The sequence below is a fragment of the Dermochelys coriacea genome, chromosome 1 (assembly GCF_009764565.3).
Source record: "Dermochelys coriacea isolate rDerCor1 chromosome 1, rDerCor1.pri.v4, whole genome shotgun sequence".
In the NCBI taxonomy this organism is placed as follows: Eukaryota; Metazoa; Chordata; order Testudines; family Dermochelyidae; genus Dermochelys; species Dermochelys coriacea.
Window position 1 is genome coordinate 244,331,673 of NC_050068.2, and position 25,086 is coordinate 244,356,758.

At 42.3% G+C, this 25,086-nt stretch overlaps 1 protein-coding gene across 6 annotated transcripts in view; it reads right to left on the reverse strand.

Annotated features, from left to right (window-relative positions):
* TMTC1 (transmembrane O-mannosyltransferase targeting cadherins 1) overlaps positions 1-25,086 on the reverse strand; it is a 184,794-nt gene that overhangs the window by 22,755 nt on the left and 136,953 nt on the right. For all 6 annotated transcript variants that reach the window (XM_038369642.2, XM_038369659.2, XM_043518065.1 and 3 more), the window contains one exon: positions 3,401-3,544. In XM_038369642.2, coding sequence (XP_038225570.1) covers positions 3,401-3,544 — 144 coding nt within the window. The remainder of the gene's footprint in view (positions 1-3,400; positions 3,545-25,086) is intronic.

Here is a 25,086-nt window from a genome sequence, read left to right on the forward strand (position 1 = left end):
ATATCCTTACGTTTGAAGGGATACAGCAAAGAGGACATTCTCTCCTATTCTTCCTGCAGCAACAAACTCAGGTTATGTGTGCACATGTATGTGTGTTCATGCGTATTCACTTCTCCTATATATTTACAAAATGTTGCATCTTTTTTTAACGGAATTCTTCATAAAATCTGTATGAGAAATTCTGGTATGAATACTCCATATTACTCTGTTTTTGCAAGTTAAATCTCACCAGTTCTGAATATATAGTTAAATACAAGTTAAATATTTCCATGATGCAGAGCTTTAAAAGAGATATTAAGCCCAAAGGGAGAGGCATTTTGAGCCATGATGATCAGGGGCTACAAAAGGATGGGGATGTGATTTTTCATTGGAGATGAGTCTGTTAGTGATTGCTTTTTTACTGAGAAAGCTGTTTGCACGGTTTAGCTATCCTCTGTCTGATATTTATACAAGGCAAGAAAATGATGCCATTCAAGTTTCTTTCAGTGTATGTAAACAAAGCCATGGGTTCATTAACTCATTGTTATCATGTAGTGCTTCCTGTGAAAATTCATTTTCTGACCCCTGGCTGTCAGTACTGTGGCCAAAACGGGAACTGGAAAGTTTTTTTTAAAATGGGACTACTCTGAAAAACCAAAAGATTCCATCTTGTGGATTCCAAAACAAATTTATTCAAGCCCAGATCACTACGAACAGCTGTCTGGATAGACAGGTTATTTCCAAAGGGGAAGGAGAGGCAGATTCCTACATGTTAACAGCAAATTCATTTCTCCAAAATGCTGAAGTTCCCTTTTCTCAAAACTCCAGCGGTAGTGCAATCCAATGAAGTGCACAGCAAGCTTCCTCCAAAATAAGTAGATATAAACATAAGAAACTCTGCAGAAATTTGACTCTGACTTCCCCCAGAATAATTTTTCCAATGTCCTGGTGTAAATAATACTATTAACTGATATGTTTTAAATACTGCAAGCCTGGTTCTCCACTGATTTTCCCTGGTGTAGTCATTTATGCCTGTGCAAAGTGGGCAAAAAACGTTATCAAATCGGAGTTCTCCATTACACCAGTGGCAGAGTTTTGTACCCATTTTGTACAGGTTTAAAGGTCTATACTTCACGCAAGGCAGCAGAGAATCAGGGTGTGTATTTAAGTTCAACTTTATTACAGGCTGCAATATCTCTAAAGCTGCGGTCTTAGTAATAATTGTCTTTTTTTAGCACTTCTTAACCTGAAGGATTCAAAAACACTTTACAGAACTCACACAGCCACTGCTTTAAAGCAGCTGCCTTTGGGATGGAACACAGAACCTGTTTAACAGCCTCTTTGTGCAATGGTTTTTAAGAAGGGACATGAACCACAACAGAAAGAATTTTTCCACTGAATGCATCCAATGAAGTGAACTGTAGCTCATGAAAGCTTATGCTCAAATAAATTTCTTAGTCTCTAAGGTGCCACAAGTCGTCCTTTTCTTTTTTTTAACAGAAAGAATGTAATTACCCATGTTTGAACTTGGTCAAGATATAGGAGATAATGGGCTGGCTTAGGGCATTTGAGGGTGGGGGCAAATGTGGCTTTATGCACCCCCTTGATCTTTGAGGCTGATTTGTACTTCTCTATGTTAGGATGTTTAGGAATGGTCCCCACCAACTGGGGATCAGAGAAGTTCAAGAGCACTTCAGCCAACTGTAATGAATAATGCAAGAACTCTTTTTGCCTTTTGGATCATATTTGTGTTTTTAATGGTTCTATACAATATTGACCTACTCTTTTATTTCTCAGGAATGACTTGTTCTCCACATATTAGTCTAAACCAATAGCACTGACTGGTAAGGTCAGGGGTGGCCAACCTGTGGCTCCGGAGCCACATGCGGCTCTTCAGAACTTAATATGCAGCTCCTTGTATAGGCACTGACTCCGGGGCTGGAGCTACAGGCACCAGCTTTCCAATGTGGCGGGGAGTGCTCACTGTTCAAGCCCTGGCTCTGATGCAGGACCTGCCCCCACACCACCCCTTCCCGCCCCCTCCCCTGAGCCTGCCGTGTCCTCGCTCCTCCCCCGCAAAGCCTCCTGTACACCACAAAACAGCTGAGTGGGAGGGGAAGGAAGGGAGGGGGAGGCGCTGATCAGCGGGACTGCCAGTGGGCAGGAGGCGCTGGGACCTGGGGGAGCTGATGCGGGTCTGCTGACATTACTGTGGCTCTTTGGCAATGTACATTGGTAAATTCTGGCTCCTTCTCAGACTCAGGTTGCCCCCCCCCGGGTAACGTTATCATGGTGAATTCTCCGTTACCAATAATGTGTAGCTGGTACAAGGCAGAATTTAAGTACTGTAGCCTTTTGTTACCTTTGATACAGAGCCTTATTCAAAGCAACAGTACAACTAAAATATGTTTTGGTAAGATAATGTTGTTTTGTAACCACCCAATACTAAGGCCAGGTCTAAACTAGAAAAGGTTTGCTGGTATAGCTATACAGGCAAACCCTCATACTACAGATGTAACTTACATTGGGAAAAAAATAATGCTTTTGCCAGTATAATTTATACTGGTTCCCCAAGTGCCACAAGCTATACTGACAAAAGCACTTTTCTACTAATATAAACAACAGCTACACTAGAGCTTTTGCTGGTATAGAAATGCTGTTAAAAAGGAGTCAAACCATTAATTGATATTACTATATTAGCAAAAGATTTTAGTGTTGTCCTCTTTGTTCCTACCCTATAATCTAATGTAAAAAATAACAAGGGGCCAGACTCTGAGCTGAGGAGCATTTGGTGCAACTCAGCAGGTGGCCTTATGCCAACTTTGCTCCCTTGATTTTGGATCCCCAGTTCACTGGTGCAATTTAGAGCAGCCTAAGGGCTGTATTAAGTTGTACAAGCAGCCGATAGCCCTACTGAGCTGCTCCAGCAGCCAATGACGTCCCAACCATGTCCCCTCTCACCAGTCATGAGCCCCACAACTTGCTGACCACAAGGATGGGAGTGGGGGGACTGAGTGACATACACAACACTACTCTCCCTCTGTGTCACCAGAAGATCCCTGCCTATGGATGGAGGCACTTGGTTTCGAGCACCTCTAGCTGGTGGAAAGGCATCTTAATGGAGCTAAGGATCTGGCCTAATATCGCTAACTTTCTTTCTTTGGCTAGCTTCTTTGCAAGATTGTCTGAGCCAAAGTGGTGTGTCTTCCCAAAAAGTAAACTCGCAGCTAGCAAAAAAGTAACAAATAGCACATCAGAAAAACAACCAGCACCTCTGCCCTAAAACCCAAAGAGGTTCTGGTGAGAACTTAACATCACTCTTCATTACTACTGAGTAGACAATCTGCTGCTGTAACGGTAGGGCGAGGGGGGGGAGTATTTTAATTTTATTGAAGCCATTCAACCTCAATATTAAACTTACTTGAGCAGATTTCCAAGATTGAAGAGAGCTCGATTATGCTGTGGGTTTAACTGAAGAGCTCTTCTGTAGTATTCCTTTGCTTCCATCAAGTCTTTGGTCAACGTACCAAGGTTGTTCAGGGCACTTGCATGACGAGGATACAATCTGGGAAAGGGGACATTTCAAATCATAGTCATTCAGATACTGCCAAACAAAGCTATCAGCTTTAATACTCTCTCTTCCCAACACCAGACGAGGCTATTGCAATTATTCTCCTTTCTGTAAGTGAAAATAAACCTCTGATCAATGCTGATGTATTTCTCTTCCCCTGCAGCAGCTGAGAAAGAGTTGGGAGTCTTGGAGCAAAGACACCACGTGCAAGATAGTTGTTCTAAAGAAGGGGGGAAATGTGCTCAGCCTCCAGAGAAAAATGCAAATAAGACCTATTTTTACAGATCTCCTGGCAGTTGGGGTGAAGGAGGATGTTTATTATATAGCTTGTCCTCCTAGCAAAAGACAGAGTGGTTATAGTTGATCAAAATTTTTCACTTGCATTTTTTTTGACATTTTTTTCTGTCAAAATGGAAATTTTCATGGGAAACATTCATTTCTGATTTTTTTTCCCATTTGTTTCCTCTGAAAACCAAAAAAACCTCCTTTCTAACATTTTTCCATTTTCACCCAATAAAAATTGAAATAAAACTCAGGGACAATCTCAATTTCAAAACAAAACACTTCATTTGAGTCATTTCCCACTTATAAAATCAGCTGTAGAAGAACATTATCCAGATAAAACAAAATGATCAAACTTTGGAAATATACTTTTGCCTGTGAGTATGAATTCTCCTTAACGTCTAGTTAATATATAAACTGAATGGTAAAAAATTAGCGGTTCAAAATAGAGCCTTAACTCAGCCATTCTGTGTTGCAATAACATTGCACAACATGCCAAATTCATCTGTTGTGAAATTTTACTGAATTCACAACAGTTTGTGGTCCAACACCAATCTCAACTTTCAATTGAAATTGGGCTCCTAAGTCAGTATTTTGGTTTGTTTGTTTCCCTAAAAAGTGAGAAATGAAATGCGGGTTCCTAGAGAGAGAAGATGGTGAAGGTGTAAATTTATTATCATTATTATGAAATAAACACATTACAAATCAGCGGCACTGCGATGGGTACCCGCATGGCCCCACAGTATGCCAACATTTTTATGGCTGACTTAGAACAACGCTTCCTCAGCTCTCGTTCCCTAATGCCCCTACTCTACTTGCGCTACATTGATGACATCTTCATCATCTGGACCCATGGAAAAGAAGCTCTTGAGGAATTCCACCATGATTTCAACAATTTCCATCCCACCATCAACCTCAGCCTGGACCAGTCCACACAAGAGATCCACTTCCTGGACACTACGGTGCTAATAAGCGATGGTCACATAAACACCACCCTATATCGGAAACCTACTGACCGCTATTCCTACCTACATGCCTCTAGCTTTCATCCAGATCATACCACTCGATCCATTGTCTACAGCCAAGCGCTACGATATAACCGCATTTGCTCCAACCCCTCAGACAGAGACAAACACCTACAAGATCTCTATCATGCATTCCTACAACTACAGTACCCACCTGCTGAAGTGAAGAAACAGATTGACAGAGCCAGAAGAGTACCCAGAAGTCACCTACTACAGGACAGGCCCAACAAAGAAAACAACAGAACGCCACTAGCCATCACCTTCAGCCCCCAACTAAAACCCCTCCAACGCATCATCAAGGATCTACAACCTATCCTGAAGGACGAGCCATCGCTCTCTCAGATCTTGGGAGACAGACCAGTCCTTGCTTACAGACAGCCCCCCAATCTGAAGCAAATACTCACCAGCAACCACACACCACACAACAGAACCACTAACCCAGGAACCTATCCTTGCAACAAAGCCCGTTGCCAACTCTGTCCACATATCTATTCAGGGGATACCATCATAGGGCCTAATCACATCAGCCACACTATCAGAGGCTCGTTCACCTGCGCATCTACCAATGTGATATATGCCATCATGTGCCAGCAATGCCCCTCTGCCATGTACATTGGCCAAACTGGACAGTCTCTACGTAAAAGAATGAATGGACACAAATCAGACGTCAAGAATTATAACATTCAAAAACCAGTTGGAGAACACTTCAATCTCTCTGGTCACTCGATCACAGACCTAAGAGTGGCTATACTTCAACAAAAAAGCTTCAAAAACAGACTCCAACGAGAGACTGCTGAATTGGAATTAATTTGCAAACTGGATACAATTAACTTAGGCTTGAATAGAGACTGGGAATGGATGAGTCATTACACAAAGTAAAACTATTTCCCCATGGTATTTCTCCCTCCCACCCCACCCCCCACTGTTCCTCTGATATTCTTGTTAACTGCTGGAATTAGCCTACCTGCTTGTCACCATGAAAGGTTTTCCTCCTTCCCCCCCCTGCTGTTGGTGATGGCTTATCTTAAGTGATCACTCTCCTTACAGTGTGTATGATAAACCCATTGTTTCATGTTCTCTGTGTGTGTGTATATAAATCTCTCCTCTGTTTTTTCCACCAAATGCATCCGATGAAGTGAGCTGTAGCTCACGAAAGCTTATGCTCTAATAAATTTGTTAGTCTCTAAGGTGCCACAAGTACTCCTTTTCTTTTTGCAAACACATTACAGTAACACCCAGAGGCCCCAATCAACTTCAGGGCCCTATTGTGCTGGGCATGGTGCTCCCAGATAGTCTTTCCCTCTCTCTTTAGCCTCTCATCTCTGACTGCTTTTTCTGCCTACCTCCTGTCACCTTCTTGCCTGAATTCATAAGAATCTGATTTGGGAGTTTTAATCCAGATAAATTGAAGTTTAGTTTAAACACTGCACAGCTACTTGTCAAGCCCTGCTCTCTATAATTCTTTCAGAACTGATTTTGTGGTGGGGTGTCTCTTATGAACCAGGGTTTTCATATTTCAAGTTCTGAAATAGAGAACGCTGCCCAGAGGGAGGGTGAGTGGGAAAGGGGAAGGTACAGCAATACCATACCATGCCACCCTTACTTCTGTGCTGCTGCTGGCAGTGGTGCTGCCTTCAGAGCTGGGTGGCCAGCCAGCAGACACGGCTCTCCAGCCACCCAGCTCAAAATCACGGACATTTGTTCATATTTCAAAAATCAGCCTGGATGGAGATCAGAGAACCAAAAAAGAGATATCGGGGAAAACACGGACATATGGTAACCCTGTTATGAACCCTAAGGAGGAAGGACGGTCCAAGGGTGAGGATGCTGGTTTGGGACCCAGCTCGAATTCTAAGCTCCACCACAGACTTCCAGCATGACCGTGGGCACTGTGGTTAGTCTCTTTATGACTCAGTTCCCCATCTGTAAAATAGGGGTAATACTACTCTCCAACTTCACAGGAGTGCTGTGAAGATAAATACATTAAAGATGGAGGAGCTCAGATACAATAGTAATGGGGGCCATATAAGTGCCTCAGTTAAACAGAACGCTAACTTGAAGTTTAAGACTTTATCTGGGAATTTCCCTATTTTTCACCCCATGTTTTCTCATGATGTCATGAATGACAGCCTGGGGATTTTCTTTTCTTAAGTACCAGGAAAATGTTTGTATTTTGTCACTGATTTTATATTCTAGTTTTACACCAGCCTCTTTCTGGGTCAGTGGCATATGAACAATTCTGGCAAGAGGCCTGTTTATGGGAGGACCTGGAAAGGTATGAGTGAACTCAGACAACTAGTGATGCAGTTCTGGTGGAAAACATAGGTACTTTCTACAAATATGCATGATCAAATGTCTCAAAATCATTTTATTCCTCCATCACAATCCCTAATGTACAGGTACTAATAGCTGTGTAATTGATCTCTAAGTATTTCCTGGATGCAACCATATACATTTTAAAAACATAGTCTGTCATTTAACTGCCACTGTACTACAACTGATGGCTAAATATTCTGTCAACATTCCTCATGTTCAGATCAGCATCTTGTGTTCATCCATGAGAGACTTTGATTACTGCAACTATTCAGTTGCGAAAGTTTACTTGACAGTTCATGGATGTATAAACCCTTATCTTGCACAGCTAAATAGTCCATTGGCACCACCAATCACCAACAGTACAATTATTTACCTCTCATTCAGTGAGCTTTTTCCCTAATGGGTCTTCTAACATATAAACAACGAGTTACAAATGAAGGACCAAATTGTGGCTGACCCTAACATAGCTGCCCTGGGGCACGGAAGCCCATCATCTCCCCACACAACCAGCCTGGAGTCCCTCTTTAGGTATGGGAGGAAGGGCAGGCTCCACCGAACTGCTACTTCCACCCCATGAGCAGGTGGGCAGGGATTGGGGGGCTGAGGGAGAAATGAGTGAAGCCCTGAGTCAATCCCCCAAATGCACTGGACAGCAGAACTGAATGGACACAAGATGGTACATGCTGTAGGAAACTCTTCATCCCAGGAATTATGGGGCAACAGGGATGAATCAAGTCTCAGAAGCTTTCTTGGGCTGCTTCAGGGATGGCACAGCTATGCTGCCACTCCATACATGGGGCTCTGGGATAAGGTTCAATGTAGCCACCAAACAGACAGACAGACACATCTTAGAGCTCAGTTTGTTTCCATAGGTGTCCATGGGAATTTTGCCATTGATTTCATTGGAAAAAAGTTCAGGGACTTTCTAGGTCAATTTTTTTTTCCTATTTCTGCTTCAAAACAAACCTGTGCATTACTTTATAGTCAGTGATCACAAAGCAGGAGATGGTTTTAACACCTGACACCATGTTGTGTTTGAGTTATGAGTGAACCAAAGCACTTAAGATACTTATTGGAAAAGTCTGAAATATATTAACATTTTACAGTCCTTTAACTAGTGTTTTTCTCTCAAACTTTCAGAAATAAATTCTCTTCTGGCCTAGGAGTGTTCACATGAAATTTTAGCCCCAAGGGAACTTTCTGGGCTAATTTAGAAGGGAATGAAAACTCAAGTTGAAAATACAGAGCTGGTTTCATCCTTCAACTGTGTAACTCCTACCAGCGGCTCCATAAATAAAGGACTTGAACTCAGCATTAAAGCCTCTGACATCAAATGAAGTAAATTACATTATGCAGACACTTCTTCCAGCTGTACTATGCTGTACTTCATGTGCTTTAGATTTACTTATGGTCATATGGCCCTTTACAAAAAATAATATACCCTAAGAACCAGTTCCTGAGCCAGTGTGAATTGATTTAGCCCCATTAAAGTCAACGGAGCTTTACCAATTTATACCAGCTGAGGATTTGGATCTAAATTTAGAGCACTTTTGTCGAAGCCACTGGTAATTTTACCAGCAATAGAAAACCAGTGCTGTCACACACACCACCTCCAAACAAGCATTAGGAGAAGAGATAGCAGCAGGGAAAAAACAACGTGTAGTGAGATGACATGGTGTTCAATGGGTTCATGAGAAAGGGTCTGATCCTGCCACTCTTAGTTATGTTGAATACCATATTCTGCAAGTAGTGCCATTGAAGTCAAGGAGTAAGATGCTACTCAGTGCAATAAGGGGGCAGGAAGGGACACAATCTGGCCCTAAGGGGATCATGGTCTTATTCCATCTGCCTTCTGTGCACGAACTCCAGTGTTGTCAGTATCAACGTCAGGGAGGTAAATGAGAGGTTAGAACACAGTCCTTAGCTAGACTGACAGAACACGGTAAGCTTGCACTCAGGTTACACCTCATGGCTTAATCGATTCAAGGCCTCTAAAAACAGTCCCACAAAGTTTGCAGATCATTTGCATGTACAAAAGGGTTCTAGGTTTTTATTATTAATTATTAATTATTATTATTATTAACAGACACCTGCCAATTTTGCATTTTTTTAAAAAGAAGATTTTCAAAATGTATCCCAGTGTCCCCCTTTGTCTGTCTGTCTTGTTTAGAATGTAAGTTCTTCATGGCAGGGGCTTTCTCATCCCATGTGTTTGCACAGCAATGGGGTCTCTCTCTCAGTTGGGGCCTCTAAGCACTCCAGTAGTAGTAACAACAGTGCACAGAACACAGACTTTGTTTTATAAATAGCGGTGGCAGTTTGAGATGCAGAGAGTCAACTGTTCAAATTTACACATTGTCTTATAGCTTCTTTTATGACACGGAGCTTTCCATCTGGATGGACCCCTCCACCCACACGAACATCATCGGTAATGGTAACAGTCTGCAGGCAACATCCCTCTTGCTATGTATCTGATTAGGCAGAAATTCCTCTAGGCTTCACATAATCAAACGCAAGTGCTGCATTATTTATGAAAGAAAGCTGAATTTCATTAAACTTCTCCCTACAAAAAGCAGCTCATGTGAAAAATCAATTTTCCCCTTCTTTTAGAAACCCTAAGTATTTTCTTTAAGAATCTGCTTTCGTTGGCAATTACAGCAGAAGTCCTGAAACAGCACAATTCACTTAAAACCTCCCCCATAAAGTATACTTTAAATAAGGTTGGGCATTGAGTTCTGAGGCAAAAACAAGTGGGATGTTTTCTCGTGGCAAAATGAATAATTCAAATCGCTCCTCCAGTCCTGCTGCTGCTGCAATTGTCAGAATAAATTTAAGCAGCCGTGTCTTTAACTATTACAGGTATACACTACATGAAACTCCTGTTAGTAATTATCCTCCAGTTCTTTTAGGCTAGCAATATTCCTCTAATACAGTCAAACAAAAGCCTCATTGACTGGCACAGACAAGAGATTTCTACTTTCACACAGAAGACACAGAGCATAAAACGCAAACAGATTTTCAGTCTTTAAATACCAATGATTTTTTACTTTTGATTTAATGTAGTTATTACCTAGCATATTAGTAAAAACTGTCAAGTGGCTCACTTATTTCTGGGGTAAAAGACAGTTCTGAAAGGGAAGGGAGGAAAAGGGAATTTGTTGTCATGGATACAATCTATAATCCACCAAAAATTTTAATTTAACTTTTAATTTGAATATTGGGAAACCACTTAAACAAATGACAAGTCCTGTACATGGTACTGCATTTAAAGGGCTCTTGATCTGGCACCAAAGGTATTAAAGGGGGAAAGGGCATTAACTTGACAACTCCATATCCGCTTCTACTGAGTTCTTTATATTTTTCCATGGCCATAAGTCTGAAAGTGCAGAAAGCAAAAGGGAATGCGACTATTCATACTTGCCCAAGGAAACAGACAATGAATTAAGGGCATCCAGGGGAATGGTAAGGTAGAAGCACGAGGGCCTCGAGGATCTCACAGCTGCCATTAGCCTCGGGTATGACAAAAGGACCTGTCATAGGAGATCAGAGTCTTAGGGCTTGTCTACATTACCCGTTGGATCGATGGGCAGCTATCGATCCAGCGGGGGTCAATTTATCATTTCTAGTCTAGGAGAGACTAGACTATCAACAAGAGAGCGTCAGCTGTCGAATTACCACAGTGAAGACACCGCGGTAAGTAGATATAACTACGTCGACTCAGCTACTTTATTCACGTAGCTGAAGTTGCGTAACTTATATCCATCCCCACCCCGCCCCCGGGTAGACCAGGCCTAAGATAATTTCAGTCCCAAAAAATGCCCTGGCCCCGCAAGGCAGTTGTAAGAAGGGACTGCTTTAGCACAGCTAAAAAAGAAAAAAAAAAAAAAAGTGCTGGCTGCCACTTCCCGCAACTCCCATTGGCGGGGTACGGCAAACTGCGACCACTGGGAGCTGCAGGTGGCCATGCCTGTGGATGGTCAATGTAAAGACTGTCTCGCGACTGCCAGTGGATTACCCTGATGGGCTGCGTGCAGCCCACGGACCACAGGTTGCCCACCAGCGCTCTAGAGCACTTGTGATTGTGTGAAGCCTATTTGTGTTGTCACAAAAAATATTTCAGTGGATTTCAGATTCAGCCATTTATCATGATAGCCAGTGGGAGAAATCAGTAACTAATTTCATTGGCTAATTCTAGGTTGCCCTGTTTTATTTGCTCCTTTTGACTAAAGAACTTAGCAAAAACGTGAACTTTTCATCTTCAAAACAGCCATGATTAATGGACCACCACAACACTCTTGCGAGGTAACTAAGTATGATTACCCTTATTTTATGGATGGGGAAACTGAGGCAGAGTTTAAGGGACAGCCTGTGGCAGGTCATATCTTAGATTTGGCCTATCTTAGATCACAGGACTGGGTTCTTCCAATCCACACATAACCTCCTTGAAGTCAACACTCAGCACAAGTAAGAATGAAGGGAGTACCACTGACTTCAACATGCTTTAGTGTGGTAGAATCAGGCCCTAGTTAAATAAGCAAAAACATTTGCTGGGAGGATGGGAAGTCTTTTTATGCTTCCCCCACTCTCCCTATACGCACCTTAATATTTTATTGACATCACTGTGCCAACAAAAGTAAGAATGTTACATTAATATATCATTCATGACAAATGTTTACATTACACATTTATATATACACCACCATATTATTTCAAACCAATTCTAATATTACATCACATTCACTTCCATGCACCTTATTAAAACTGTGTGACAGATGTGAAGTTACGGAGGTCACTGGAAGGCATGGATTCCCTGACTTCTGCGACCTCCATGACTAAATTGTAGCCTTGTGTATGACCTAACACCAGTATGGTCTCGATCCAACAGACTGTGCCAAATGGGCAAAGAGGTTTGCAACTCACAGGATCAGGGTCTTTTCCAAATTTGTCTTCTAGGAACATTTTAACATTTTTGTAAAGGACAAAGGCATATATTGAAATGTTCAGAGGTATCTTCTGTCTCTTTAACTACAGTGCATTAATGGTTTTCCAAATTTAGTTCCTTCCAGCCTTAAAAAAAAAAAAATCACTGCAGACTGGTATTCTCAAAGGAGCCTAAGGGAGTTAGGCACACAAACCCCATTGATGATTATTGTTAGCTGGGTGTCTAACACAAGTAGGCTCCTTTGGAAATTCCAGCCATAGTCCTTTTCAGTGGATGTATTAAATCTGTCAGATCCTTGGCTGCAGCCAAGCAGCACACAGCCCAGCCCAGCCCAGCAGCTGTGTGTGCAAAGGTGGCCTGTCTGCTCACCTGATCCTAAACCAGGCACTAGTCCATTCTCAGGTGTAAGTTATACCAGCCGTTGGTAGTTGCAAGGGAAAATGGCTTTGTAGGTAAACTCAGGCACTGGAGATTTGTATTCAACTGCCACAGATTTCCTGTGTGACCTTGGATAACTCATTACTCTGTGCCTTGGCTCCTCATCTTTCTCCCACCTTTTCTCTATCTATGTAGAGTGCAAGCTCTTCAGGGCAGGGATTGTCTGTGTATTGTACAGTGTCCAATACAATGGGATTCTGATAGCAGTTGGGACTTCTATGTGCTATTGTGTTAAATTTAATAGAGTGCCAACATGGTAGCCAAGAGTCAGTGGGGTGTCGAATCATAGAATATCAGGGTTGGAAGGGACCTCAGGAGGTCATCTAGTCCAACCCCCTGCTCAAAGCAAGACCAATCCCCAATTTTTGCCCCAGATCTCTAAATGGCCCCCTCAAGGATTGAACTCACAACTCCGGGTTTAGCAGGCCAATGTTCAAACCACTGAGCTATCCCTCCCCCCCAACCATCCTCTGCTATGCCGGAAATGGGGGTGGCGTAAAAATCTCTACACTGGCTCTATGCCACCAGAAAATTCTTCTTTTCCTGGCGTGATCCTTTCATGTCTGGCTATACCACATTTATTGGCAGAGCCTGCCAGCAGCCAGCACAGAACAGCCATACTGCACCCCAATATCCAGGGGAGTGTTTTCCCGAAAAGAAAGAAATGAGAAGAAGAGAGAAGCAAAATATATCTCATCTAAAGCATGATTCTTCAAGCTTGGCATCCATAAAAAGCATATCCAAGAGCATTAAATTACACAAACAAGTTTGTACTACACTAAACCCCATTTCACTTTATGAATTTTCATGACATTCTAAGAACCTACTGGGGAAAAAGAACTTGCAGACTGAATACAGAGGAGATAAAAAAGAAGGATTTTATGTCAAACAGTATTGAGGCTAAAAATAAAAACTAATTTGCTAAACTCTAAGTTCCCAGTGATGCTGAGCTATTAGGCACATGCTGTAATAAGAACAGTTCTTCAGGTCCTCTCATTTGTACATAAACGACAAGAATTCATACACATTACACTTTCCCACTGAAAATCCTCAGAGCATATCTAACTTTTTTCTAGCCCCCTTTTTAAACAAAGTAATCCACTAGATGAATAAAAATGCATTTTTGATCATTCCCAGATCCTGAAGAATCCGTACAAAGCTTCTAAAAAACTGAGCTCTAACAAAAGGCTATGCAGCCATGATATGCCTGACTAATACAAAGAGAGAACAGTTTAGATATCATTACAGAATCCAAGAAAACTTTACAAGTATAATGAAGTGCAGGACATTATAGGCTCAGCTACACAGCCAAATTATTATTATATAACAAAACATAAGAATGGCCATACTGGGTCAGAACAATGGTCCATCTAGCCCAGTATCCTGTCTTCTGACAGTGTCCAATGCCAGGTGCCCCAGAGGGAATGAACAGAACAGGTAATCATCAAGTGATCCATCCCCTGTCGCCTATTCACAGCTTCTGGCAAACAGAGGCTAGGGACACCATCCCTGCCCATCCTGGCTAATACCTATTGATGGACCTATCTTTCATGCATGTGTCTAGTTCTTTTCTGAACCCTGTTATAATTTTGGCCTTCACAACATCCTCTGGCAAAGAGTTCCACAGGTTGACTGTGTGTTGTGTGAAGAAATACTTCCTTTTGTTTGTTTTAAACCTGCTGCCTATTAATTTCACTGCGTGACCCCTAGTTCTTGTGTTATGAGAAAGAGTAAATAACACTTCCTTATTTACTTTCTCCACACCCGTCATGATTTTATAGACATCTATCATATCTTCTCTTAGTCATTTCTTTTCCAAGCTGAAAAGTCCCAGTCTTATTAATCTCTCCTCATGCAGAAGCTGTTCCACACCCCTAATAATTTTTGTTGCCCTTCTCTGAACCTTTTCCCCTTCCAACATACCTTTTTTGAGATGGGGGGACCACATCTGCACACAATATTCAAGATGTGGGTGTACCATGGATTTATATAGAGGCAATATGATATTTTCTGTCTTATCTCTTTCCTAATGATTCTCAACATTCTGTTCGCATTTTTGACTACCGCTGCACATTGAGTGGATGTTTTCAGAGAACTATTCAAAATGACTCCAAGATCTCTTTCTTGAGTGGTAACAGCTAATGCATACCCTTTCATTTTGTATGTATAGTTGGGATTATGTTTTCCAATATGCATTACTTTGCATTTATCTACATTGAATTTCATCTGCCATTTCGTTGCCCAGTCACCTAATTTTGTGAGATCCCTTTGTAACTCTTCGCAGTCTGCTTTGGAATTAACTATCTTGAGTAGTTTTGTATCATCTGCAACTTTTGCCACCTCACTTTTTACCTTTTTTTCAGATCATTTATAAATATGTTGATTAGGACTGGTCCCAGTACAGATCCTTGGGGGAAGCCACTAGTTACCACCCTCCATTCTGAAAACTGACCATTTATTCCTACCCTTTGTTTCCTGTCTTTTAACCAGGTTTCAGAGTAGCAGCCGTGTTAGTCTGTATTCACAAAAGGAAAAGGAGTACTTGTGGCACCTTAGAGACTAACAAATTTATTAGAGCATAAGCTTTCGTGAGCTACAGCTCACTTCATCGGATGCATTTGATGGAAAAAGCAGAGGAGAGATTTATATACACACACACACAAACACACACACACACACACAGAGAACATGAAACAATGGGTTTATCATACACACTGTAAGGAGAGTGATCACTTAAGATAAGCCATCACCAGCAGCAGGGGGGGGAAGGAGGAAAACCTTTCATGGTGACAAGCAAGGTAGGCTAATTCCAGCAGTTAACAAGAATATCAGAGGAACAGTGGGGGGTGGGGTGGGAGGGAGAAATACCATGGGGAAATAGTTTTACTTTGTGTAATGACTCATCCATTCCCAGTCTCTATTCAAGCCTAAGTTAATTGTATCCAGTTTGCAAATTAATTCCAATTCAGCAGTCTCTCGTTGGAGTCTGTTTTTGAAGCTTTTTTGTTGAAGTATAGCCACTCTTAGGTCTGTGATCGAGTGACCAGAGAGATTGAAGTGTTCTCCAACTGGTTTTTGAATGTTATAATTCTTGACGTCTGATTTGTGTCCATTCATTCTTTTACGTAGAGACTGTCCAGTTTGGCCAATGTACATGGCAGAGGGGCATTGCTGGCACATGATGGCATATATCACATTGGTAGATGCGCAGGTGAACGAGCCTCTGATAGTGTGGCTGATGTGATTAGGCCCTATGATGCTATCCCCTGAATAGATATGTGGACAGAGTTGGCAACGGGCTTTGTTGCAAGGATAGGTTCCTGGGTTAGTGGTTCTGTTGTGTGGTGTGTGGTTGCTGGTGAGTATTTGCTTCAGATTGGGGGGCTGTCTGTAAGCAAGGACTGGCCTGTCTCCCAAGATCTGTGAGAGTGATGGCTCGTCCTTCAGGATAGGTTGTAGATCCTTGATGATGCGTTGGTCCAGGCTGAGGTTGATGGTGGGATGGAAATTGTTGAAATCATGGTGGAATTCCTCAAGAGCTTCTTTTCCATGGGTCCAGATGATGAAGATGTCATCAATGTAGCGCAAGTAGAGTAGGGGCATTAGGGGACGAGAGCTGAGGAAGCGTTGTTCTAAGTCAGCCATAAAAATGTTGGCATACTGTGGGACCATGCGGGTACCCATCGCCGTGCCGCTGATTTGAAGGTATACATTGTCACCAAATGTGAAATAGTTATGGGTCAGGACAAAGTCACAAAGTTCAGCCACCAGGTTAGCCGTGACAGTATCCATCCCACCATCAACCTCAGCCTGGACCAGTCCACACAAGAGATCCACTTGCTGGACACTACGGTGCTAATAAGCGATGGTCACATAAACACCACCCTGTATCGGAAACCTACTGACCGCTATTCCTACCTACATGCCTCTAGCTTTCATCCAGATCATACCACTCGATCTATTGTCTACAGCCAAGCGCTACGATATAACCGCATTTGCTCCAACCCCTCAGACAGAGACAAACAGCTACAAGATCTCTATCATGCATTCCTACAACTACAATACCCACCTGATGAAGTGAAGAAACAGATTGACAGAGCCAGAAGAGTACCCAGAAGTCACCTACTACAGGACAGGCCCAACAAAGAAAACAACAGAACGCCACTAGCCATCACCTTCAGCCCCCAACTAAAACCTCTCCAACGCATCATCAAGGATCTACAACCTATCCTGAAGGACGACCCATCACTCTCACAAATCAGACCAGTCCTTGCTTACAGACAGCCCCCCAATCTGAAGCAAATACTCACCAGCAACCACACACCACACAACAGAACCACTAACCCAGGAACCTATCCTTGCAACAAAGCCCGTTGCCAACTCTGTCCACATATCTATTCGGGGATACCATCATAGGGCCTAATCACATCAGCCACACTATCAGAGGCTCGTTCACCTGCGCATCTACCAATGTGATATATGCCATCATGTGCCAGCAATGCCCCTCTGCCATGTACATTGGCCAAACTGGACAGTCTCTACGTAAAAGAATGAATGGACACAAATCAGATGTCAAGAATTATAACATTCAAAAACCAGTTGGAGAACACTTCAATCTCTCTGGTCACTCGATCACAGACCTAAGAGTGCCTATACTTCAACAAAAAAGCTTCAAAAACAGACTCCAACGAGAGACTGCTGAATTGGAATTAATTTGCAAACTGGATACAATTAACTTAGGCTTGAATAGAGACTGGGAATGGATGAGTCATTACACAAAGTAAAACTATTTCCCCATGGTATTTCTCCCTCCCACCCCACCCCCCACTGTTCCTCTGATATTCTTGTTAACTGCTGGAATTAGCCTACCTTGCTTGTCACCATGAAAGGTTTTCCTCCTCCCCCCCCTGCTGCTGGTGATGGCTTATTTTAAGTGATCACTCTCCTTACAGTGTGTATGATAAACCCATTGTTTCATGTTCTCTGTGTGTGTGTGTGTGTGTGTGTTTATAAATCTCTCCTCTGCTTTTTCCACCAAATGCATCCGATGAAGTGAGCTGTAGCTCACGAAAGCTTATGCTCTAATAAATTTGTTAGTCTCTAAGGTGCCACAAGTACTCCTTTTTGTCTTTTAACCAGTTACTGATCCATGAGATGACCTTTCCTCTTATCCCATGACAGCTTACTTTGCTTAAGAGCCTTTGGTGAAGGACCTTGTCAAAGGCTCTCTTAAAAACTAAGTACACGATAACCGCTGTATCACCCTTATCCACCTGCTTGTTGACCCCCTCAAAGAATTCTAGTAGATTGGTGAGGCATGACTTCCCTTTACAAAAATCATGTTGACTCTTCCCCAACAAATAATGTTCATCTATGTGTCTGACAATTCTATTCTTTACTATATTTTCAACCAATTTGCCTGGTACTGAAGTTAGGTTTACCAGCTTGTAATGTCAGGATCGCCTCTGGAGCCTTTTTAAAAATTGGCTTTACATTAGCTATCCTCCAGTCATCTGGTAGAGAAGCTGATTTAAATGATGGTATGTAACCTATCTTCTGTCTCTTTAATCACAGTGCATTAATGGTTTTCCAAATCTAGCTCCTTGCATCTTGCCTGTGTAGACACAGCCAAATCATGACTGTCGTGTTATGAAACTCATGTGACTTCATGTGATGAAGTCCTGGAAAGTCTTGGACTGTAACAAAGTTTGGTAACTTTGGTTAGAACATAGTGTAGTCCCATCTACACTCCCATTCTGCCAGTTATTCTGCATCCACCTCTTCAGCTCTGTGGCGTCAGTGTGGGCATCCAACCTATCCGGCACTGGTCCAGCTTTTACACCAAACAGACCCAATGGGGTAGGAATCCTATACACAGGCTGAATCAGTTCAACTTGACACACAAGAGGTCTGACAGTCAAGTGGTTCTGTTCTGGCCAACCTACAGTCAGTGCTGGAACAGAAGAGGAAGAAAGAGAACAGAAAGGTAAGCCACTTATGCACCTTCCCATATTCTGGGGCTGACTGGGGTCCTCCCCAGCCCTTAGCATAAGTTAGAATATGATGGAGCAGCTGTGGGGCTACTCTATGATACATACATCTCCATGAGACTGTAACCCTAACCTGGAAATAACCAGGGTTCCTGATTGGGCCAAGTGTCCGCTAAATACAGCTATCAGTGTTCAGACAGTCCTAACCCCATGTCCTCACAAGACAAAAGCTGGACAGGAAGCAAGTCTTCCACTGTCCCTAGAGGAGCCTTGGCAAGATTGGACAAAGCAAACATCTTCTATGATGATGCAGTATGAAGCCATGGCCACCCAGTGACTCCTGAAGTTGTCCATTCAAAGACGTTACTGGGAGTGAGCCAAAAAACTTCATAAGGTAAAGCACAGAAGTCTCATGGATTGTTGAGGAGAAAAATATGGTTGTGGGGAGCAGGGAAAATGCATGTGAACCCAAAAATCACAAATGAACTTGAGTCTCTCCAAAATAATTGTTATCCATTGGCAATAGTCTTCAAGAACTCATGGATAACAGGTGCGGTTTCAGAGGATTGGAGAAGGACAAACAGGACTGGGTCTAGGCACCAGAAAAGCAAGCATGTGCTTGGGGTGGCACATTTCCAAGGGCGGCATTCCGGCCATCCTTTTGGGGAGCGGGGTAATGCAGTTCCTCCCCCCCGCCTACCCCTGCCGCACGTGTCACAAGCAGCAGAAGAGCCGGAGCCAAGCGGAGCAGAGCCTGGGATTGGGGCAGGACCTGCGGCCAGTAAGGGACCCGTTGCTCAGGGCAGCTTGGTGCTGGGCGTGCACCCCTGGTCTGCCCCCCTCCCCATGGCTGACCTGCCCCCCTTCTGCTCTGTCAGTTACTGTCCCTCTGCGGGGGTGGGGCCGGGTCTGAGATCGGGCTGGGGTCCCACAGGCGGGATGTACAGCCCCGAGCACCTCACTCCAAACACTGCTATAGCATTATGCATTCTTTTAATATTACCAGTATCAGTGGCTTCTGGTGAGCGCAGTTTCTCAAAACTGAAATTACTAAAAAATTATTTGAGGTCCACCATGTCTCAAAATTGTTTGTCAGGACTCGCATTAATTTCAACTGAAAGTACCAATGCAAAAAAATTAGATTTCACTGAATTATTAAAAGACTAGGCAAGTATAAAAACCAGAAAAATTCAGTTCATATAAATTCTTTTAAATTTATGAGAAAGTGGGCACATCGGAAGACATTAACATTTTTCATTACAGTGTACAGCTCAACCCAAATTGTTTGTAATTGTGATTTTGTTAAAATTAGATGAGTACACTAGTAGGAAATTGTTTTATTTCACTAACTACAAATTCTCTGTTTTCATTTTTTTTAATTTGGAACAGTCAAAACAAACAAATGAAAAACCATTGCAAAGTGCAAACGTATAAAAGCCAAAAACAAGGGGAGGCGGCCAAACATTATTTTGCTTGGGGCAGCAAAAAAATCTAGAGCCAGCTGTGAGGACAAACATCCTACCTTTAAAAAGAGGAACAAAGAGAACCCTGGGGATTATAAATCAGTCAGCCTAATTTCAATACATAGAAAGATACTGGAACAAATTATTAAACAATCCATTTGTAAGTACCCTAGAGGATAATAGGGTGATAAGTAATAACCAACATAGATGTGTCAAAAACAAATCATGCCAAATCAACCTCATTTCCTTCTTTGACAGGGTTATTGGGCCTAGTGGATGGTGGGGAAGCTGTAAACATGATTTATATTGATTTTAGTAAGGCTTTTGACACAGTCCCACATGACTCGTAAGCAAACTAGGGAAATATGGTCCAGATGAAATTACTATACGTAATTCTGAAATAATTTACAACAGGTTAAAAGACTGTACTGAAATAGTAGTTATCAATGGTTCACTGTCAAGATGAGAGGACATACCCAGCGGGGCCCGCAGGGATCTATCTTGGGTCCAGCAGTATTTATCATTTTCATTAATGACTTGGATAATGGAGTGGAGAGTATGCTTACAAAAATCTGAACACCAACTTGGGAGGGGTTGCAAGCATTTTGGAGGACAGGATTAGAATTCAAAAGGACCTTAATACATTGGAGAATTGGTCTGAAATCAACAAGGTGAAATTCAATAAAGACAAGTGCAAACTACTACTTGTGGGAAGAAAAAAAAAATCAAATGCACAATTCCAAACGGGTAATAATTGGCAAAGTGGTAGTACTGCTGAAAAGAATGTGGGGGCTACAGTGGATCAAAAATTGAATATGAGTCAACAATGTGATCCAGTTGCAAAAAAGGCTAATATCATTCTAGGGTGCATTAACAGGAGTGTCTCATCTATGCCATGGGAGGTAATTATCCCACTCTATTCAGCACTGGTGAGGCCTCAGATGGAGTACTTTCTCTAGTTCTGGGCACCACACTTTAAGAAAGATGTGGATAAATTGGAGACAGTCCAGAAGAGAGCAACAAAACAATGAAAGGTTTAGAAAATCTGATCTATGAGGAAAGGTTTAAAAAACTGGACATTAGTCTTGAAAAACAATGACAGAAGGAGGACCCAATAACAGTCTTCTAATATGATGAGGGTTGTTATAAAGACAATAGGGTTCAATTGTTCTCTATATCTAATTAGACAGGACAAGAAGCAATGGCTTAATCTGCAGAAAGGGAGATTTAGGAAAAAACTTTCTAACAATAAGGATAGTTAAATACTGGAATAGGTTTCTAAGGGAGGTTGTGGAATCCACCATCACTGTCAGGGATAGTCTAGGTTTACTTGGTCATGCCTCACAGCATGGGGATGGACTAGATGACCTCTCAAGGTCTCTTTCAGCCCCACATTTCAATGATTCTCTTATTTCCCATTGCCTGCACCTCGTATTTAAAATCAAATTATTGCAGAGAGAGAGAGAGAGAGAGAGAGAGAGAGAGAGACTGTTTTATAATAAGACATCAGGTGAATGGAATGGTCTTTAAGCACCGAGTCCTAATATGTAGAGATGTTTACTCCACTGAAAATAAAATCAATAGAGCAGTGACATTTTAGTTTTTACTGCACTGCCACAAGGCAACAGGCCATTCCTGTACCAGGTGGGGCCTTGCCATAGCAGAGGTGTTTGGAATGCTACATATCCTCTCACAGGGCCCGGCAGAAGGATCTTTCGTATTGTTGTTCATGGTCCCATGTATATCCCTTTGTTTTGAATAAATAAAACTATGGCCTTGCTTGATACTTGGCTAGTATAAAACAGAGCAAGAGTGTGGGGGTGGAATGTACTGTACTGCATGCTTTCCACAAAATAAATTATTTTAAAATAAACTCCCTTGGTTAAAGCAATGTGCCTAACGCTCCATTGCACTTTATTGTGACAACGGTTAAGTCTTTGGCTCAGGTTTTTACCAGGCATCCTTTTCAGCCAGCAAAGGTTATTACATCACTTAGCAATTATCTCAAGTTATCTACATTTACTAATGCATTCTATTAGTTTATTCTTTCCAAATATGGCTTCTTCAAACCCCAAACAACAGGGATCGCTGCAAATGCCCACTCTGGGTGTCATAAGGACATTCAAAGCATCAGGAGTGAACGCAACCATGTTTATAACAGGGTAACAGCGCAAATTCTAACTCATTGTAAAAACAGACTAACAAATGGTGTTGGTATTGTAAATCTTTCCAGAAATAAAGCGCAGCTGGTGTTCCAGGCCACCTGCAGTTTGTGCTGAAAGGAGTTCTATATACATATTATATATAAAATAAAAGGTCATGTGAACAAGATTTTGTTTTAATACACAGAGAGTGCAATTTACCACAGTTTAAACAACCCCAGATACTGTTGATTTAAAATATATAAAAAGTCAGTGGGTAAGTGTGAGGAAAAGCTTAGCAGAAAAACAGTCTCCAGTAATATTCCCTAGGGTTTTATTTTTAAGTGGGGGAGGGAATAGAGTGGTGTAACTGGTTAATGTCCAACCCATCACAAATGATGTTATGGCACAGCTTTTTCTCAAAATGGGGTAGCAGGAAATATGGCTGTGGCACATATACCTATGCCCCCTTTGTTTGAGCTTTTCTCCTGCAAGATCTCATGACATGTCATGGTAATGCAAGTCAGTATTTCCACTGAAATTTCCAGGTTCCATTATGTGAATGAAGCCCTAAGTGACTGCACTTGGGTTCTGCAAGGCCCAGATTCTTCCTCTGATGCAATACTAGTATTTCCAACCAGTAAACCAGTCTATTTGCCTCCTAGCTCTTCCTCCACCTGGAATTCTCCCCCCGGGGGCATTGTTCTCCCTAAGGCCTATGGGACAACCACCTCAGGAGTCCTCTTTGCTGCCCAGATGTTCTCGAGGTGCTCCACTTGGTGGGAGGAGGTCAGAAAAGAAAGCCCAAAAGGGCTGTCTGACTTTCTCTCTCTCACACACACACACACAAAATACATATGCGTATGTCTGTATATTCCCCCCCATTTTACATTTATGTACACACATACACACACACACATACACACACACACACACACACAGAGTAGAACCTCAAAGATATGAACACCAGAGTCACAGACTCACTGGTCTACCAGACACCAAGTGAAATGGGAAGTAACCAATCAGACAGCAGCAGAGACCCCCAAAAAAGGCAAATACTGTACTGTGCCTGTACTGCATCTTAAAGGTAGGCACCTATGGGCTGCCTCTCCCCAACCCCACCCTCACGCGTGGGGCAGCCACTTACAGCAAGACGCTGGGGCTCCCAGTGCACGCACGCACACACACCCTTCTGCTGGGAGGGGGAAAAGCTTGCGGACTCATGCCAGGGTTGAGTAGGGAGCAGCTCAGCTGTTGCTGACACATGGCCTGGCGTCTCAGCTGCTGGATCTGGAGTCCGAACTATGTTTTATTCAGAGTTATGAACAACCTCCATTCCCGAGGTGTCTGTAATTCTGAGGGTCTACTGTGTACATATTTGTTTTCAAATTTAGTTATAGACACAGGAGAGAGTTATCTCTGGATCAGAGACAATACAATGATCTGCAAATGGACAAAAAATATTATTTTATACACACACACACACACACACACACACACACACACACACACACAATGTATATAAATATGAATACTTTACATTGTAGGGGTGGCCAAACTGTGGCTTGCGAGCCACATGATGCTCTTTTACCATTAAAGTGCAACTCGGAGAGTCCCCCCACCCCATTCTCCACCTATCAGACTGGAGTGGAAGGCTCAGGACCTCTGCCCTGCAGCAAGGTGGTGGGGTAAGGGCTTTTGCCCAGTGGAGAGGGGGGTTTCGGGGCTTTAGCAGGAGCTGGGCTAAAGCCCCAACCCCTGTCAGGCACCTCCTGCAGGGCTGATGCTCTGAGCCCTGACCCCTGTCAGGAATGCCCTGGCTCTCAAACTTCTGAAGATTGTCAGATGTGGCTTGGAGGGCTAGTAAGTTTGGCCACCCTTATTATGTTGTATTATATAATATCCAATACCAAATATTTTATATACATACATACATACATAAAATTAAAGTTCAGATTGGAAACAGGAACCAATTCACTTTTTTGTCCACGTTTCCCATGGGAGGTAGCAGCACCTTGGAAAGTAGCTCTGGATTGCTTCAGGATGCCTAACTCCCTATGCCTGCTAATATCATCTCTGTCCCTCGCTCCCCTGCCTTCCCCATTTTCTTCCTCCATTTCATTTTTGTGAGTATTCACCCAGCAGCAAAGATCAGTTATAAATAAATTATTTTTGTCCATTTCCAGATCATTTTATCATCTCTGACCCAAAGATAACTCTCTCCTGTGTCTGTAACTTAATTTGAAAACAACAATATACTCTGCTAAAAAAGGGTAAGGACGAAATTTCAGAGACAGCCTCCAAATCTGAATGCCCAAAAATTTTGGGGTTCAGTTTTGGGTGTAAAAATTTTTGCCTATCTCAAAACTTAGCTTGGACTGCACAAAATGTAATTTGTGCAACCAAATTGAGGAAAGCCTCTAATCACATGACAATTCCTTAACACAAATGCGTTGATACACACAAACCGAAGATTCAGGGGAGGCAAAACTCAGCCAACAAAAACTTCATGTCTAAAAACATGTGTCCACAATTTTAGCCCTGGAAATACAGAGAATGGGATGAGGCCACTTTGAAAACTTAGTTTTGAAATACCACAATTTTTCAAGTTTGCATTTTTTCCTTTGTTGCCAGAACACTTATTAAAATGATAATACCACTTTGCTGGAATTGATTTTTAAAATTCTGCTGTATTCACCCATGTGCATAAGCTTACACTCATTCCTGATAAATAATAAAAACGTCTCCTCAGCAACACAGAGCTTAGGAAGAACGGAAAAACACCAAAATTCAACAGTGATCAACAACAACAAGAAGTATTCATTAGTGCATTGTAAATATTCATCACATCAGCATGAAATTAAGTGACCTGATATTCTCTCTCTCTCTCACGCAGGTGATAAGACAAGATTTATTTCATGTAAAACTAATATTTTTTG